The sequence below is a fragment of the Xenopus tropicalis genome, chromosome 5, assembly GCF_000004195.4.
Source record: "Xenopus tropicalis strain Nigerian chromosome 5, UCB_Xtro_10.0, whole genome shotgun sequence".
Lineage (NCBI taxonomy): Eukaryota > Metazoa > Chordata > Amphibia > Anura > Pipidae > Xenopus > Xenopus tropicalis.
Genome location: NC_030681.2, coordinates 90,093,746 through 90,114,043, shown reverse-complemented (window position 1 = coordinate 90,114,043; position 20,298 = coordinate 90,093,746). Strand labels below are relative to the sequence as shown.

The window sequence follows — 20,298 nt, the reverse complement described above, 5'->3', positions numbered from 1 at the left end:
CTCAATGCAGCAAAGTCCAGAGCACTCAGAATATTTTTCTTTTTTATTGTATCAAAAGTCTATACAGATATATAATTAACTCCCAGTTTTCGTATTTCCATGTTTCTGTAGGGACATGTTTGGCCACAGGGTTCCACAATCCTTAAAGGATATGTACATTTTCCTAAAATGTATATAAGTTGGGAACATCTATCCTAGCCAAACCATGCCATTTGTATTGTACATATCCCATCCATTCGCCAGCACCATCACAATTCCTAAAAATAATAGCAGCTTTCATTTTCCCTCTCACACGTCATCAGTGACATTTACATCTACAAACAGCTTATGTGCACTGTAAAGTTCATGTGATCAAGAATACAGGCTCAAGGTGGCCACAAACGTAGTAATTCCGATCTTTTGAAAGATCATTCCCACCCTCCACTGACGTTCAGGGCTGAATCGTCAGATATGGAGGTAGAAACAATAGAAATTCTACCTCCACCTGAATCAGAAACAATAGAAATTCTACCTCTACCTGATTCAGCCCTGAATGTAGATTTTGCTTGGGCGTCTTCAATGGCGCCCAATCAAAATCTTTTAACCTGGCTGATCGACGAGTCGACTGATATCCGCAGTCTTTTGTGATATTGGTTGCCTTGTCGACCCGCCATACACACTCTGTATATCGTACAAAACTAGGTTTCGTACTATATTATTGGTGCATGTATGGCTTTACACAGGCAGAAGTTACTTTGATAAAAAAAAATCCTGCTTGGATTGAGCACTATAATGGCTAAGCCGAAGCTCAGGACAGGAGGTTAGGAGAAAAAAATACAACAGACAGACAGTTTCTATGGAACCTCTCTTTATTGGCTGCTAAGCTGGAGGGTGTGTTTAGTAACCTAGCTTGAAAGGCACTAAGCATGCTCAGTAGCCAACAGTTAATCAATTCCTATGTCAGGGGGCCAAGTGGGTTAAAGGAGGAGATGGAATCCAAAGTTAATTTTAACCTTTAAACAACTGGAGTATAAATATATTTAAACATTTCAAAGAGTCTGTTCACTGTTTACATTTTTGTGTTGGGGGTTTACATGTTACAAAACTAAACCAAAATGTTTTTGGTTTTTTTTAAATGTAACAGGTGTATGGGGGTACACCAAAATGCTCTGCTACTATGATTACACTATAATCCAGACCCGGGCAAGGGGCCTAACTGCCCGCAACTCCCGGTCCTCGGGCGGGCCTTCACTTGATATGGAGGAAGGGTTACTACTTAAACCATAACAGTTTATACAAATGCATGCTTGAGAACATGACTCAAAAGCATCAACTCTTTACAGGGTCAGACTGGGCCGGTGGGGTGATGAGAAGAACCTGTCCTCTTGGGTCCCATGGCCCCCTGCCGACCCAGGCCCAGGCAAATGTGGGCACCAGAACTCCTCCCCCTCATTACAGCCGCAAGTGTGTACAAAGTGTTCAGGGTAGGGGGTTGGAGTAGGACCTAACAACTGGGTTTCAAGACAAATTGAACAAATAAACCAACAAACCACATCCAGCGGATGAATAGAAAAGAAAAGTAAACTATTGTATACAAAAGAATACCTTGGTAATATTAATATAATTGAGACAGATACTTTAATCACAAAGCTAAATTTTAATATGGAGCACTTTGAGGATCTGGTCTCTTTTTTTAATCAATAGCATTAAAAAAGATCAATTCTCCAATTCTCTTTAAATGAGAGCCTGTATTTTGCTTCACTGGTTTTGACTTTAATAGCTTCCTGCCTACTTAAAGGAGAAAACTATAAAAACAAATATGGCTAAAAATTCTGTATTGAACTTACTAAACCAGCCCAACATTGCAGAATCTATATAACAGTAATGACTGAGGCCTTCAAAGTTGTGCCCTGTGGGTCACCATTTTGGAGTTTGTTAGGAGTGTCAGTGACACTCAGATTGTAAGCTCTTTTGGGCAGGGCCCTCTTCACCTCTTGTATCGGTTATTGATTGCTTTATATGTTACTCTGTATGTCCATGTATGTAACCCACTTATTGTACAGCACTGCGGAATATGTTGGCGCTTTATAAATAAATGTTAATGTAATAATGTAATAAATGCTCAGTGTGCTCTTAACAGTTATTGAGAAGCTAAGCTTAGAGGTCCTTGCAAATCAAGTGGTTTTTAATCTGCCATGTGATGAGAATTTGAGTTAATTACTAATCAACATTGTATCATGACATTTATATTCTATAAATACAATATATTGTGAGTTGGTCTCTACGCTCAGGTTACTCACAGCAATGCAGCACATGTGCAGAGAATCTGCAGAAGAAAAGATGGGGAGCTACTGGGGTATATTCTGAGGCACAGATCTTAACTGTTAAAGGGTGTTCGCACCTTGTGCTTGCAGAGAATCACAAACATACAAATACCTGTATCTGCCCTACTTCAACAACAATTGCCCAGGTGCTGGTAAACAAACCATATAGATGACTGCAAAAGAACTGCATTCATGTGACTTTTAAATATATAACATATATATAGCTATAACTATAAATGTTTCAACATAAACTGTTAAAAGCATGACATAAGTTGGCAAAACATAGATTGAGGTCATTGTCAAAGCCTTTCACTAAGTTCAATAATACCTATATTATTGCCTTTTAGAATCTTTTAAAGCAGTGGGTTTGGAGCCACTGCAATGTAACACTAATTCAGGACAAACAGAGGATGATTCTGGTTGTGAACTTTCTAATGAAGTAAGAGAAGATATTCTTAAAGCAGCTCATAATTCTGAAGCCTGCATTCAGTCATGCTTTCCATCATCTTCCATAATTCTACCAACAGTAAGATATTCTCCTGTTGAAGAAGAACACATGACTCATCAAATTCAGTTTCTAAATCATCTTCTTGGTTTTGGAAAACTCACAGCTACACCAAGTTTATCAAATCTAGAAAATGAGTGCAATGTGGTAGAAGAGTCAGTGTCTGGTCTGCTGAATGGTTTGCTTGGACTCTACAAAAATCCCAAACCATCGGTTTCAACATTTCAGGCAAAAACGATTGGTATAATGACAACCCTACTGAAAGATTCACATTTGTCTAAAAATTTGCTAAAAAACTGTGTTAATATTATAGAAACTTTTGAAAACCGCTTGGTTCAAGACATTTTATCAAGCAAAGGAATAAATAGGGTAAGTAAAAAAATTAAATTGTAAAAAAAATGAACTTTATAAAGTAGGTACTGTATATATGGTACATTGTTTGTTGGGATGTATGATTATAACCTCATTTATAATGGGTCATGTAATACATGCAGTGCAGGGATCCAAGTGCAAAAAACTGGTGCACTGGTAAGGGACACTGTAAATATAATCATACTGAAAACACCCTCTGCTGATTTATGTGATGCCACTTCCACCTTAGGGCAGGTGGTAAGGACAAGGTCCCCAATGTGGGCTGCTCTTTCTGTCACTCTGTAACTTCTCTAAATTATGCAAGGTACTGGGTGGGAAGAGGGATCCCTACATGTTTTTCACTTAGGGAAGCCTATAAGCAGATCTTTCCCTGACTGACACGCACTAGAGTTACCCCCAAATATCCCCAGATCCTTATTAATTAAGACTCAAATGAATTAATTCTAACTTTCACCCATTCATACATACACTTCTAAAAATCCCATAGGAAAGAATAGAAAGTGAGTGAATCCTTCTGTTGTAAGATCTAATCTTACGTTTTGATAAATCTGCCCTTTAGTGTATAACTAGCATTTATGTTTCTTTTACACAGGTGTATAACCTGGCATTTATCAACACTGGACCTTATCTGTCAATTAGCTGCACAATTCACCAATCTAGTCAAATTTTTCTGCAAAGCAACAATGTCATGCATTAAACTTTTGCTTTCGTACAGTTTAGTATCATTAGCAAAAAAAGAAACACTACTTTCTCTTGTAATCTCTCCTTACAGTTTTCTATTTAAGCATAATATTTTCTACTATTTGCAATTTGTCAGTCTTTTGGCACTATGCCAGATGTAAAAAACACAGAAAAATTAAGTATAAAAAGTGTTTTTTTTTTTTCTTGTAAGGATGCACCAAATCCAGAATCTTAAGAATACCAAATATAAACAACAAACAACAAAATTTTAAGCTGAATCCCAAACCTTATCCAAACCATAAATAAGAAAAAAACAAAATGTCGCCTCCCTAAAAAATTTTATTATGTGGAAAATAATCATCACCGTGAGTTGTCACATGATTTAAATATAACATGATATTAAGAGAGAGGTTTATTAAACTTTGTGTCTATGCAATTTTCATGTATTTTTCTACCATGACTAAACTAAACTCGCAAATGGCTGCTAGTTTATTAAAAACAACCAACAAAAAAAATGCAAAAGAAGTCTCACATTTTTTGTGTTTGTAAGAATTTTTGTGTGATTACAAATGAAAAAAAAAACCCACAAAAACCTCTAAAACCTTGAAGCAAAGAAAGATCTTCCAGTTGTAAAAATGACACCCGCCATTGACTACATGACCTCTAAAGCTTTTAGATGGCGTATTTTTACTTTTAGATTTGTTTTTTGACACATGATGACAAAAAATTAACGTTTTTACCATGAAAAATTCTGTGTTTTACTGCAAAAAACGCAAATTGTGAAAATAAAAGAAATACAAACGTTATTAAATTCCCCCCTTAGGGTTCAGATTCAGTTTGGCCAGGACTAAGGATTAGACCAAAATCTGAAAAAAATAAAGGCTTGGAGTTGGCTGGATCCAGAACCAAATGTGGGATTAAATGAGTTACTAGTTGTAGTGTATAAAACTTAGCATATTATAGAAAAAAGTTAAACCTGCTTCCCAATTGTAAGTTTGATGTAGATTTCCTGCAACATCATTTCCTCCCCGGCTAGTAATCCAAATTTTACTTATAAATCTTTTCACACACTCACTTGGCAGAACTGGGGAGTTAATAGGAACATGGCATCTCAGTGGAGATGAGGAGTGATAAAGCAGGGTAGTATAGAAACATTGATCATCGATGATGCATGAGCAGACCTGGTGACCTGCATGTTATTGATAGAATGTGCACTAGCTTTGTTGGGGTTTTTTGGACTGATGTAAATGTGGAGATGTCATAAAAGTCTGCATTACTCAGAAGAGGGACTTCTGGATTGCTGTGCCTGCTGCCTTCCCAAACCTGGGTGGTTTAGGTAAGGTTGCCTTCTTAATAAGCCCAATACATTGAAGTAATAATCATTTACTACTACTTTACATGTCCTTTAATGCCTGACAGTACATTGTAAGAAAAGAAAAATCATTTTTACACTACTATGTGTAATCAACCATTGCAAATACTGTGTTTGTAATTAATGTAACATAACAATGACTATGTGGTCTTTTAGTATAACAGTAGGAATGGCAGCTCATTTATATCATGAACATGCAGTATTGTTTCTTTATATTTATGCATGTATTTTTCTTTTTTAATTTTCTTCTTTCTTATAATACATTAAACCATTGAAAAATGCTATTCACTCACAGCTGAGAAACTATTATAAAATTCACAATAAATCTGATTCTAAATTGTAAAGTGACCTTTATTATGTAAATGAGGGGTTCAGGGATGAAAAATGTTGTAATTTCATAGTATATACAATGACTTTATTAGGATTTAACTACTATCATACTTACTGTATATCAACTAATCAAGATGTTAGAAATTCTACTTTACAAAAAATCTAGGAGAAATTTTTCTTTACTCACTGTTAATATACTTTATTTATATAGCATGAATAATTTAAGTAATATGGTATCCAAGACTATGGGTATGCATTGCTGTGGATTACCAAAGGCCCTAAACTAGAGATCCCAGAATACTGCTATTTTTTAACTCCCTTTCATAATAACTATTTTTACTTTATATATTAACACATAGCACCTCTTTTCAGGACACTGAAAACTAACTGCGCAGTAAGTAGAAAATAGACTTTTTTACTTATCTGTGTCATATGTGCATCTATGTTATTGTTTTCACAGTATTTCACTAATTGCTCTAGCATCAACTAACCTAATACCTCTTTCCTCCCCTTGCTCTTCCCCAGCTATACAACCTCTTACCTAGCAGTAACTTGGCCAGATATTAGTGAGACAGACCCAATATATAGTCCAGTATAGTTAGTTGACTTGGTTTGGAGGCACTATGCTGGCAGGTTTTATCAGCCATATACAGATATTTGCACAGTATTTGAACAGGATTAGACAAAAACAAACTAAATGCCAATGAGTTGCTAAGGGTTACTGGACCAGATAAAACTTTGCCATTGTAATTGTACTTTTTTTGTACATCACCAGAACATATAATAAATGGAACATTACAAAATGTTGCCCACTAGAACATTTGCAAGGTTTGAGGGCTGATCATAAATGATAATAAATGCTACTTGAGAAATAATGCTTTATCTGATTGATCTTGTTTTGCATTGCAAACCTTGAAAGGATTGTTTTGCTACCACAATGAATTTATGCAGCAAACTTACCATAAAGTAAAAGCTACTGTTTTATGATTACAGAGAAAAAGGAAATCATTTCTAAACATTTGAATTATTTGCTTAAAAGAGGCTTTATGGAAGCCATATGTCTTTTATGTCTGGATGTCTTTTCTATACTTTGGAGCTTTGTAGATAATGTGTTTCTGGATAAGGGATCCCATGCATATACATTTGATGTTTTCGAACAAATATAATAAATAAATAGTATATAGTTTTCCTTGTTTAGGGTAATTAGAATGAACATAAAGTAAATGTTTTACCAGCTGTCCACAATGCGGCTGCTGTGTAGCCATGGGGCAGCAAATATGTTGAATAGGGTAAAATGTACAATGTTTGCACATCAGACAAAATGTTAGCTGTGTAGAATATGATTTTTGTTCTTTCACATGAAACAAAATCAGAAGTCAAATATTATTTATAGCTCCACACAAGACCTTAGAATGAAAACCCCCCTTACATAAAACACAGCATTTGCTGCTAGAAAATCACTTAATGTAGTTTTCAGGCATATAAGGGGGAAGCAGATGTGGGTGCCATAACATTTTGGCAATTAGGATTGTATTGGCCAAATCACCACCCATATTTGCACAAATGTTCTTATATTATGTAGCAAAGAAACAAAGAAGGGGGTAATAAAATTGTGCCTATGTCCTTTTATTATGTCATTATGTAGCTTCTTTTTTGAGGCGCTAGGCATGAAGTGGGTTCCTAATGCAAACAGAAAGACTTGTGAATAGATGTGTTGTTATATTTAAGTGCTATAAGCTTTATCCTTCAATTAAAATACCCACACAATAGTTATTGGCATATATTCAGAATAAAAACTCTGTTTTCATTTAACAGCAGTATTTTATTGCTTAACGGGTCATGGGCTTGCATAGACTGTAGCCTAGCTGCCTGAAAGTGGCATATGGGAGAGTGTGTAAATCAGCATTTTCAAGCGATCCTTGCCTACTGGGAGAAGCATCTGTAACACAAAGTTAATTTTCTTCATATAGATCTGCCTGTAGGAATATCCCAAATGTATATAGCCAGTGGTCTAACTGTGTAGGAAGAAGACCTTGTGTTTGGGCCCCTAAATTCAATTAGTTTAGAAGCCCAGTTAACATCTAGTTATGCTACTGCATGTGGCACAAGAAACTACCTTCTTAAAATGCCATGCAGTGCACCTCTAGATGATTGATCTTCTCTTGGATTCTTTTCAGGGAAAACTGCAGGCACAGAATAAGACTAAAATCACTTTTCAAGCAGTTCTGAATAGTCTTTTTTTACAGCATCTTTTTATTCTCAAGCACTAACATATTTAAAAAAAGAAAGGGACAGAACAGTCAGTGTGGCATTTAGTTATGATGAAAAAGTCTTGCACAAATGAAAATCAAATTGTTCATTTTAAATGAGGCTGAAAATCTCTGTTTTAATATACTGGGAAAAATCTGCTTGAAATCTCTTTAGATAATTGCCATTGTCTATAAACTACAGAATCTCAGCATCCTTTACTTGCTGTTTCTATGTAAAATGTCATGTTTTTTTTTTCTTTGATATATTGCAACTATTCAAACATTCGGAAACTATTCTTGAGAATCACTTTTTTCTCGAATCATCAAAAATTATTTGAAAAAATCTCAAATATTGATAAATCTGTCACTGTCTACAAGTATGTAGAGAACCACATAGTATTAACAGACTTCAGACTTTATTTACAGTTACCAATGCAGTTACCAGTCCTTTACTTACAATATCAGCAATTGACTTAAACAGCACTAGAGAATCACAGAATTTCTCACTTCTTTACTGGCCCACCTTCCTAAAGGTGGCCAAACATGTAGCAATTCTGATCTTTTCCCCCACTGATGTTCAGGGCTGAATTGTCAGATGTGGAGGTAGTTACAATAGGAATTCCACCTCCACCTGCCGATTCATCCCTGAACATAGATTTTGTTTGGGTGCCTTCAGTGGTGCCCAATCAAAATCTTTTAACCCGGTCCATCAACGAGACAACTGATATCCGCAGCCTTTGTGATATCCGTCGTCTCGTCGATCCGCCATGCATGCATCGAATATCGTATGAAACAAGGTTTTGTACAATATCATTGGTGCATGTATGGCCAGGTTTAGTCTTATCCTTTCCATTTTAATTTATATAGGTGTCTGATCAGTGTTAAACCACACATCAAAGAACTGCCAGGGTACTAACCCCTTCCTTTGTTTTCAGCTGACCTGTCTACTCCTAGCTATCAAAAATAAAAAAATTGTCTCACACATTAGGTGTCTTCAAAAATAAGCAAGCATGTGTTATATCCCATAAATGATATAAACATATAAATAGAATTAATTACATAAGACAACCTCACAGGCAGTGATACACAGCCTAAAAAATTAAATAAGATAAAAATCATAATTCTTTATTGTCCAATTCTGCCAACGCAATTAAAAAAACCTAACCCATAAAATTATTGATCATCTCCCACTCCTGGAGTCCCTTATGTAATTAATTCTATTTGCTCCTAACTATCACAAACTAAGGTGAGCTCACCAGAAACTGGCCTAGTTAATCTAAATAATGTTGAATGGCAAGACTAACCTGGCCTATTATCTGAGAACTTGGTCCTCAGGCATCATTCTTTGGATCACCAGTTCTCCACTTTCATCATCCAGTGAGACTTGGGCCAACTACTCATTCCCTTTTTTGGGATTTCCCGGAAAAACTCCTTCCTCATTTGACTATTTAACGTCTAGGATTATGTGTCAAAGAGGCACCAAACATGTTAGGTATGTGTTCTATGTTCTAATTGCTGGTCGATACTCATTGGCAGAGTTACTTTTTGTCAACAAGATTAAAGATCTACAAGCAGCTTACTGCAATGGATAGGGCCACATAGCTAATCCCTAGCGTCTAGTGTTTACTTTATTGAACACAGTTTTTCGAACATATTATTTCAGTATTCACTTCAGCTTCAGTATTACCTCTCAAGTTAATATATTTTATTTTGTGGAGACTGTCAGTGGGAAGACTGGAGGTTGTAGTTCAACAACATATGGAGAGGTTGCGCAGTCTTGATTTTTACAAATAGATATTTGCTCGTTTTTAACAGATAAACAAGGTTTATTACTGTTCCCATATTACTGTTCCCATAGATAGGTATTAAATTATTATTGAACTTCATATAAGGTAGGCCAACCTTATATGATTTTGCACCCTTTATGGAATCAGCATCTTGAACTTTTTCATATATTGTTATGCTTATTGTGATATCCTCATAATTACTGTTTAATCACAGAGCTCATGTGTATTTCTCTTTACTATTTACATCAGAGAACCTTGTCAAAGGCTCGTCATCAACATCACTCTTCTTATGATTTCTTTCATTAGGCAACAACTCCAGCAGCTGCATCTTAAACTGCACAATTACTGGATTGTGGGGGCACACCAGCTGTCAAGCATTCTTAATAGAAATCCTTATCTATAAATACAGAAATTGCATTTCCTTGTTGCACCTTAGACCTAGCACTCTTTAAAGCAAGGAGCTACATTTTTTAAAGACTAGTGTTTTAAATGACACACAGTTTTTGTGCTTTTATGAGTATGGTCAATTCTCTTTCTGACAAGAAGCCAAAACCACATCAGTGGCTCATGCTCAGTATTTTCACCCTGTTAACAAAGGCCTGGATTATTTTGAAAATAAGTCTTTTATTTGCAACTTGAAATGAAGTTTTCATGCTGCACACAAAAACTGAAGAGATCCAGCACAGATCCAGTACAGCCGGCCTGGTGGTTTAGTTGTGACTTTATATAAAATCACAAACAAAAGTTATAAAGAAAGAATAACATGAGACCTCAGATGAGCACTTGACTGTGAGGTTCTAAATTTCAGTGGAATTAAGTCCCGGTCACTAATCATCATCATTGACTGGAATGTGTGGGGCCTGGGATTGTGTGGCTAAGGGGATTTCCCTAATTTGGCATACATTGCCAGAATCCAAATAGCATTTTAACATGTTAACAGTTACCTTTAAAATAGATGCATTCTAGTAATAAGTGAATACGGAGTAAATGGGAAGGCAAAATTACATTGCCTGTACCCAAGCCCTGTACCAAAATCTCCTTACCTTGACCTTTATTCCTTTGGCAAACAGGATTTTTTTAAAGGATGCGTGGGACGCCATTATGAAGGTAAATTAAAATTAGGCACATGAAATCATCAGTTTTTTCTATAGGCCGATGCAATTTTTAGGGGAACCATCCTGGAGAAATAAAGTAGCAATCTATTTCACTGGAAATAGACTTTACATGTGCAATATATTTCTTGATCTACTTGTTTGGTGATCAAATGAGTAGGGCCAAATCAGCTCATGCTAAATGGGCAGCTTTTATCAGCCCATGTATGCCCACCTTTACTTAGCACTTCTGCATAATCCACTTGCTGATGCAGGACTTAATGCTGCGTCTATCACTTTGCTGACTCCTTATCTTGCCCAACCCAACACCATAAAGATCAATGCACCAATTTAATGGGTTGCCGTAAGTTTCAGTACTCCATTTCAGAGTACAGAGACCTACAACTTCCCCCTTGCACAAAGCACTCAACAGCGCTCTATACAAGAGGGGTAAGCATGGGGAAGCTCCCACCCCCTATCTGCCCCCTAACTTGCATGTCATGTAGACCCAAGAGTTAGGGAGTGGCAGAAGCTGGGCCCTGTCATGCCTGCCTGGCAAACCACTAGGATAGGTCTGGCCTAAGCACTCACAAGAATTTTTTATCTGATGTGAGGTGCACAGCACAGCCATTCTCCTGGGCCAGTGGCGATTCTGGGGCTGCTGCTGCCTGAACCAACTCTCTCCAGCTCTGTGCTTATAACTTTACATCAGAGTGGGTCCAGAAGGGGCCGCAACGCTAATGCAGAGAGTTCTATTGTGCTCTCTGCACTAGCAGAGCCACATTTTCATGCCATTGGATTGTTAGCCCAGCCGCTGAGTGGATTTTGGCACAGAAATGCATACCTATATGTTTCTGAGCAAAACTCCATCCCGGATCAGTAGATCTAATTTTTTATTTACACCAGCAGAGAAAATGCAGTGTGCACTTGACCTAAGAAGAGAGAAGGGGGCATGCATTAAGCATTTTTTTGTTTGTTTGTTTGATGAATGAAACATTGCATTGGCAGGTGGATTATATTGTATCATGCCGAAGTCTACTAGAACAAAATTAAACAAATAAAAAAAGCAACAATACTTATGTTTTGCCATTGAAATGGATTTATACTGTATCATCTAAGGTCAGTTGAACAGCATATTATTACAGGGAAAAGCAGACAAGAATTGATAAATGACAATGACATTTTTAAAGCATTGTGGATATGGGTTTGTGATTTGTGAATAAATCCCTTACCTTTGGATTATTAGTTACTTGTTCCTGATTTAAAATGTTAAATGGTCTTATCAACAATAATATAACTTATGTAGTTAAACCTCCCCAGTACCCAAACACTATAAAAAAAAGTGGAAAAAATATCACTAAGGCAAGGTAAATATTTTACTTTAGAAACATGTTTATAGAAGCCATATTATGCATCAATTTTGGAATACACCTATTAAAATAATCTAAAGTAAGAGCTTAACACACTTATAATGCAGGTGTTTAAACCATTCATTCAGCCATTAGCACCTGAATGTTTTGAAGGGTCTCTCCCTTCTTCTGGATACAGTTTGAGTGTGACACAGAATAAAAGGGTATAATACTCAATGCCTGCCCTTTTTATAACAGAAGCTAATAGTGAAGATTGGTGCACAGTTACCCCCAGGGGGTAGCTTAATAGACAAGACCCTATACGAAATTTAGAATGTCTACATTAAGTCCATAGATATAACGTATATGACAGCTGAAAGACGTTCTTCACTATAACTACACAATACATAGAATGCATAGAATGCACATAACATTTTGGTATATTTAGTTACATTTCTCAATACTCCTCTAAATATACCCACACAATATATACAGTTCCCAATATCATGGTAGAAATAGGGTACATTATCGTGAAGCTGTTATCAGTAGCTGAATTATTATTTTGCTGTCCTCAACTGTCAGACACTAATATGTGTATAAAATAAAAGTATGGTGAAACTACGATACACATAATTAAAGAAAACAGTTCAAATGCAGATTTTAGTCAGCTCTTTTAGAAAAAAACAAAAACTGACTTAAGCTTCCAAATCTAAAACGGCTTCCCTGGGAAGCAAAGTTCTTTTAAAATGACCAATATTACTCTAATCCCCTTGTAACTCATATGAAATGCTCACCCATTGTAACAAATAAATAATGAGAACTTCCAGGGGTACACTATTTTGTGAGCAACAGATAATATTTATTTTGGCCAAAAGCAAACTCACAATGTTTTGGGCTTACCAGTGCCTATTTTTAAGCTAAAATCACCAATATCAATTCTTTCTCATTCAGAAATCCATTATGCTTGATCCAAATAAAGCCCAAAGTGTTCAGGTTATTGCCCAAAGGTCAGTGACCATAGTCTTCTGTGCTCTTACTGAATGATATATCAAACAATGAATATACTGAGTTATGTTAGTCAAAAAATCTTTTGTATCAACATATATAGCACATAATTCTATAAAATCATCTAACTGATTCCAATCTTGTGCAACACCCGTGTTGAATACATTTCAAGTTTCAACAATTCCTGTGTTATATTTTTACAATTGTAATTGTTGCTTTTAGCCTATATTCTGAGCCCGGGTTCTTCTCTTGCTGTGGCTTTTATCCTAGTTAGGTTTTTACCAGCCTTAAGGCCTTCATACCATTTTTGCCTCATCTGAACAATAACATAGACTACTAATGGTTTTAAAAAAAGGAGTGTATACTTGAGAGACACTTTAATACCACCATACAGACAAATGGCAGATTTTGGAAACAGTAAATAGATGAAAGATTGGTAATTTTAAGAAACTCAGGGAAGGCTTTTAGATTTGGAAGCTTGAGCCAGGTTTTTCAAAAGCATTATATGAGAACTAGAATTGAAGCATTTTTCTCTGGTTATGGGTATCATGTTTTAACCTTGCCTTTATTTATTTTAGATATTATTGACCAGTTGGGGATAACAAAATAAAAGTAAGATTACTAATAGCAGCCCCTCTCCTCCCCCCTCCCTCCCGTAATGCACTCTTTTTCTACTATAATAATTGCTAAGTGTACTTTATGAAGTATTGTGAAATATAAGTGAATATCTTTAAAAACATATTGTAAAGAATAGACTTAATATCTATAAACTTAATGCTGATGATAGACAATTACATTTTTTAAAACTAAATATGGACTTGGATAAATAAGTAAGAGTTTGTCTATCATGGCCTAACTATGCACCAAACTGTGGTTTAGCCTTTGTACTAATTGAAGCAGGAATTGGGGATTCTACTTTTTATTTTATGTCATACTTACAAAGTATCCAGATGAAGGGAGGTAGAGACACTTCGAAATGTTGAGGTGCTAATGGCTAATACATGGGTTAATCACGTCATTGTTAAAAGCATGTGCAGCTATTATTATTGCTCATTAAAAGTTTTAAAGAATTTACAACAGTAAAATTGCAATATAATATATATGATGCTGCACACTATAGTATATACCATCCAGGGCCATGTATTTTGCACAGTATATATTGTATTGTTATTATTACACTTTCTATAGCACAAACATGTTTCATAACGCATTACAAAAAGAGTTCAGATATTCATATTAGTCCTTAACCCAGTAGTGTACAAACATATGTACTATACACAAGCCAGTTCTGTCATCAATTTCACAAGTGCCAACCTACCAGTATTATTTTGAACTGTGGGTATAAAACTTAGAGGAAAGCCACCATAGCACCCAACCTCCAAATCACTGTTTTCACATTTGTATATTGTCAATTTAAAGGGCAGTTACGCATAGTTCATCTACTTTATGCCTTGAACCACTAACATCCTTCAGAATTAGTCACTCATTTTTCAGTGCAGCACAGCTGAACCATCTGCTTGTAGAACAATTACTATATAATTGGTTTTATATTAATTGAGCTTGCAGTAATAAAAATCAAACCAAGAGAGTGAATTGTAATATGGTAAATGAATTAAATTCAGATAATGGTAGCTTGAGGGGAAATGTATCTCCTATCAATACAAGACTGCTAATATAAAAAGCTTAGTTAATAGTGACGCAATGCAGCTAAAGAGATGATATTTTTTTAAATGATTTTAATTAAAGAAAAATTAAATGAAATGTGTGAAAACAATATGTAATATTGTATAAAGTATAATGTTAAAAGTTAAAAAGGCTTAATAATGAATGCAGGATAACGTACAAATTTGGTTGCAAATCACCATTTTTTACACAGTGGAGTAACAATAGAGGAAGCAGTCGTGGTGGGGGTCATGGGACAGTGGGACAGCTACTGCTAGCTCTTAGGTAGCCAGGGATTATATGTCAAAGGAGAGTCCTATTTTTACACTTAGATTTTCTGTAATGTTGTTTGTATTGTATTGCATGTTAGCTGCTATGATATATAAACTATAGGGTGGTCATATCATAATAGAGTGATAGGTGAGCGTTCTACTTTCTGGTGCAGCTTGTCATGGTATTCTTGGTGTATCTAGCCATAGGATACATATCTGTGTCTAAATTCACATGGCAGCATGGCAGTTATGAGTGAGGCCCTAGAGGCAATTATAGGACATGCTAGCTTGAGTATTTGATCTTTGCCTTTTTTCACATAGTTCATTGCTAGAGTGCAGCCCGCTGCCACTTGGATCTTTTTGATTACAGCCAATTCCCAAACTGTCTGGATACCTGGAGAAATCCCGGTGGACAACTGGGTTTGTGGGCCCCTGATGTCACACATTCTGGTGGACCCAAGTTACCCCAGTCTGACACTGCCCTGCCAGGTCCTTGCATAAAATGTTTCTCAGTGTTTTGTTACATAATATATGAATAAGAACAAGTATGAATATATACATTCGTCCTTACATTGGCTTAACCGTTTTGGATTTTTTAAAAGAGAGTTTTTAATAAGAGTGCACTCTTATGTTCCATCTACTTCTGCTTGTGTGTGAGTATTGATACCCCTGCTTGAACTGTTGTCTTGAACAATAAACTTGTACCATAGTTTACCACAAGAACTTCTCTGGTGTCCATATTTACTGCACTGCACTACAGTGAGTTGTAGTTTAACTACACCCTCAGCTCCTGTCTAGGTTTCTTCCATCTAAGCGAAGATCCATCGTAAGAAATAGAGTTGCATGTAACACATGCTCTCATATCACTACTAGCCTGGGTTTAACCATTCCTTAGCCAAAATAATGTTACTTACCTGTATTTTCTTGTTGAATAGGCAAGCAACCCATTTTGCGTTAATAATGCTACATGAAAAAGATGTAAAAGTGTAAAGTACTGTGCATTTTTTCTACATTATCTTAATTATAAATAATGACACCATCATTTCAGTTTATAAATAATCTTAATTTTGCAGGTGTAAAAGTATAAAAGAAGACTGTCTAAATAACTTTATTTATAGTTTCAGGTGCAGCAATTAATGACCAACTGCATTATTTTGCTGGGGGAATGCCAACTATTAAGAGGACCTTTAATAAATATTCTCCTTTGCACATTGAAACACTATGCTGATGGCCTTCTTCTCCATTGCCAGGTGCAGTACATGAAATAAGATTTTTTTTAAATATTAGATTTAGTGCAATTCAGTTTAGTCGATTTTGTGTCTTTTGTTGCAAGACTGGAGATGCAGCTCTCTAAAACAGTTAAAACAGTCTAAAGCAGTTATTAAATTACACAAATCCCTTCACCACACTGTGTACTTGTATGAAAATATTATTTATTGTATAAAATTTTAATGCTGGTAAAATGGTCCAATTTTGGTGGGTGTAATGGGGCAGTATACATTTTAACATTGAAATGGAAGCATACTTTTTACTCTCTTGGCCTTCCTGACACTGTCTTATGCTGGTTTTCATCTTATCTCTCAGATCGATCTTTCAGTGTCTTTTACAGTGGAGCATCATCTTCTCCCCTGTCTCTTTCTGTCTGGGTTCCTCAAGGCTCTGTCCTGGGCCCCTTTCTATTTTCTCTCTATGCCTCCTAACTTGGCAAACTAATCAATTCTTTTGGCTTTCAGTACCACCTCTATGCTGATGATACTCAGGTCTATCTTTCCTCTCCTCCCAGAGCTTCTAACTCGTGTCTCTTCCTGCCTGTCCGCTATCTCTACTTGGATGTCCCAATGTTACCTTAAATTAAACCTCTTTAAGGCTGAATTGGTTCTCTTTCCCACAACCATCACCCACATTGCTCCGAATGTGTCAATTACAGTTAACAATTCTGCTATCACCCCATCTTCCCAGGCCCGATGCCTTGGGGTTATCCTTGATTCTGCCCTGTCCTTCCCTCCACAAATGCAGTCACTTATCAAATCATGTCAATTTCACCTAAGAAATATTTCCAAAATACGATCATTTATCACCCAAGATGCTGCCGAAATTCTTATTCACTCTCTTATCATACCTCGCCTGGACTACTGTAACTCTCTGCTAATTAGGCTTCCCCTTCAGAGACTGTCCACTCTTCAGTCCAATATGAATACTGCTGTCAAGCTCATACACCTCTCCAACAGCTCCTCCTCTGCCTTGCTACTCTGCACATCCCTATGCTGGCTTCCCCTACCATCCAGGATAAAATTCAAACTAATGACTCTCTGAACTTATCTCTTGATACCAACCAACCTGCTTGTTACGCTCCTCTACTGACCTGCTCCTGAACTCCTCTCTCATTACCTATCTCATTACCTATCTCATCACACACTTGCATTTAAGACTTTGCAAGGGTTGCCCCCCTTCTCTGGAATTCGCTCCCACAATCAGACTTTCTCCCAATCTCTCTGCCTTCAATCTCTAAAAATACATTTATTTAGAGAAGCTTGCCCTAATTTAGTTTAACATAACCTCAGTGTGCTGCTAAAAGCAACAGCCTGTGCCACACCTCTCACATTGCTAAACTCTGATCTTGCCCATTCCCACACTTTATGTCTCAACCCTTTCTCCTTGTAGATTGTAAGCTCTTTTGGGCAGGGCCCTCTTCACCTCTTGTATCGGTTATTGGTTGCTTTATATGTTACTCTGTATGTCCAATGTACGAAAGCCACTTATTGTACAGTGCTGCGGAATATGTTGGCTCTTCGTAAATAAATGTTAATAATAATAATAATAATAATATTGTTTTCATTAGGAAATATCAATGGTTTTTCTTATTTCTTGCACTTAACATGGCAACATTAAAAAATGAAAATAAAGCCATATTATACTTCCTGATACTAAAGAGTTAAGTCAGACTAACCAGAACTCCACTGAGAAGTCTCAAAAAAGATGCTTCAGATATAGAATATATAAACTCTGATCTTTCCTGGCATAGCTGGACAAATTATACATTTATATAAACAAAATGTAGTAATGGCAGTGAAATATTTAGAACATTTTGATTTACAGTCTATATAAAACTAGTTGTTTATACAGGTATAGGACCCATTATCCAGAATGCTCGGGACCAAGGGTATTCCGGATAAGGGGTCTTTCCGTAATTTGGATCTCAATACCTTAAGTCTACTAAAAAATCAATAAAACATTAATTAAACCCAATAGGATTGTTTTGCATCCAATAAGGATTAATTATATCTTAGTTGGAATCAATTACAAGGTTCTGTTTTCTTTCTACATAGAAAAAGGAAATCAGTTTTAAAATTCTGAATTATTTGATTAAAATGGAGTCTATGGGAGACGGGCATTCCGTAATTCGGAGCTTTCTGGATAACGGGTTTCCAGATAAGGGGTCCGATACCTGTACTATTTTTTTAGTTTGGCTGGTACAATCACAAATCAAATTAATTGATACATTAATCATAATTCTTGTGGTATATCAGTCATGCAAGCAACAACAGAAGAATGGGAAAAAAATAAAACTAAAGGAAAACACATTTTTTAAATGTTGAGGTATATATTTACAAACAGCATTATTGTGTTGTTTTTATTGAAATTATTTTTCAGTATCATACATACAGAAAATTAAGAATTCATCCCAATTTTATATCTTTCTATGATAAATATGTTTATTTTATCTATGTCTCCCACTGAGGTAGATGGAAAAGACTCCTGTGTTGGCTAATGCTACATTGTTTTAATGGTACATGTCAGAAGAGCAAAAGGATACTGTATAATTGTTAATAGCAATTACGTTGACAAAGTAAATTTAAAATCAGTCGATTTTGTTATTAATGCATACTGTAAAGTTTCTATTAATATCTTACATTTGCTTTTATAATGCAAAACTACATTTCTAGTATAACAGTGACTTAAGCAGTAAAAAATCATATGAATCTGTATCAGATACTGATTCATACAGACTAGGTTTGCCACCATTTGGACCAGGCCCAGACTGGTAATCTATGGAGGAGCTGCACTAAGATACCATATACAGTCACAATTTTCAGGTTGGTGGGAGTTTTTTGGGTCTCTCTGTACTTGAAATGCTAGGGCCAATTTTGAATCTTAGTCAAGGCCTTATTTAGTCCAGGCAGGGTCCATGGAAATTGACATCAGGGGCAGGTTGGTTGATGCAAGTGCGTGGGGAGATGATGTTTTGACTGTGGGTTGATGGCATGTAGGGTGTGGGTGATGACATCAACGGTGATTGGCTGACTGCTATATCATTTAGTAATGCCCAGTTTTCCAACTTGTGAAAACTAGGCTGTCTGAAGGCCCAAATTGGCCATCTCTATATTCTGGCACATGCTAAGGGGGTTGTAAGATTCCATTGGCTGTGAGTTGTTTGAGCCTCTGACAACTTAAACTGCCAGGCCCTATTTTGACTTGGCTGTCTGGTTCAAGCCCAGACAGGTGGAAACCCTAATTGAAGGGTTAACATATGTATGCACAATTCTAAGAAGGTCTGTGTATGTGCTACTTCAGTTGTTATGATTACCTTGACCATCCTGTCTCTGTCCAAGTTGTGTTTGTCCTTGATGATCTCAGCAAATGTTCAAGGCTAACAAACCAAAATAAGCTTCAGCAGTTACTCTAAATGAATTCCTGTTTTCTGCTAATAACTGCAAGGCATATGTGCTCACCTATGTTACGTAAGCATAATGGAATATCTTTATCTACATGTCTATAATCTGTGGCAAAACCATCAATAAACTGGATTTGTTAGGAGATTCACTACTTGTCTGTGTCTCTCTGTGAAAGTTCCCGGATCAGTATCACATGACAGTGTACCAACAAGAGAGCCCAGGGTCCTAATAATTGGTAAAACCCTAACACTAATTACAGACTCTAATGTAGAATAGTTGAAAAAAAAAATATATATATTCACCTGAAAGGAACATCACTGTGTTCCTATTTATGGCATTGACTTAAGAGGAGACTGCAAGTACCCCTTTAAGATTTGGAAGCCATAGTTTACTAGAAGATGGGTTTGAGCCACATACCACAGATGGTTTTAGTATGGTCCAGTGTTTGTGATTGTTTTCCTTAACAGACCATTTAACAGGACCAAAAGAAGACTTATCTCTCTGTTACCATGGAATATGCTCTGTTTGCCAGACACGAGTCTGACCAGGCAATGAAGCTAAGCTGTAGGCCATGAATGCTAAACAAAGCCTGATGCTTAACAAAGCCTAAATATGCTATAAATAGGTACTTTGATTACTGAATTGTG

The 20,298-nt window shown here is 36.2% G+C and overlaps 1 protein-coding gene across 1 annotated transcript in view; it reads left to right on the top strand.

Moving 5' to 3' along the window:
• mei4 (meiosis-specific 4 homolog (S. cerevisiae)) overlaps positions 1-20,298 on the top strand; it is a 43,702-nt gene that overhangs the window by 8,537 nt on the left and 14,867 nt on the right. Inside the window, exons 3-4 of the mRNA XM_031902942.1 lie at positions 2,651-3,177; positions 16,097-16,228. Coding sequence (XP_031758802.1) covers positions 2,651-3,177; positions 16,097-16,228 — 659 coding nt within the window. The remainder of the gene's footprint in view (positions 1-2,650; positions 3,178-16,096; positions 16,229-20,298) is intronic.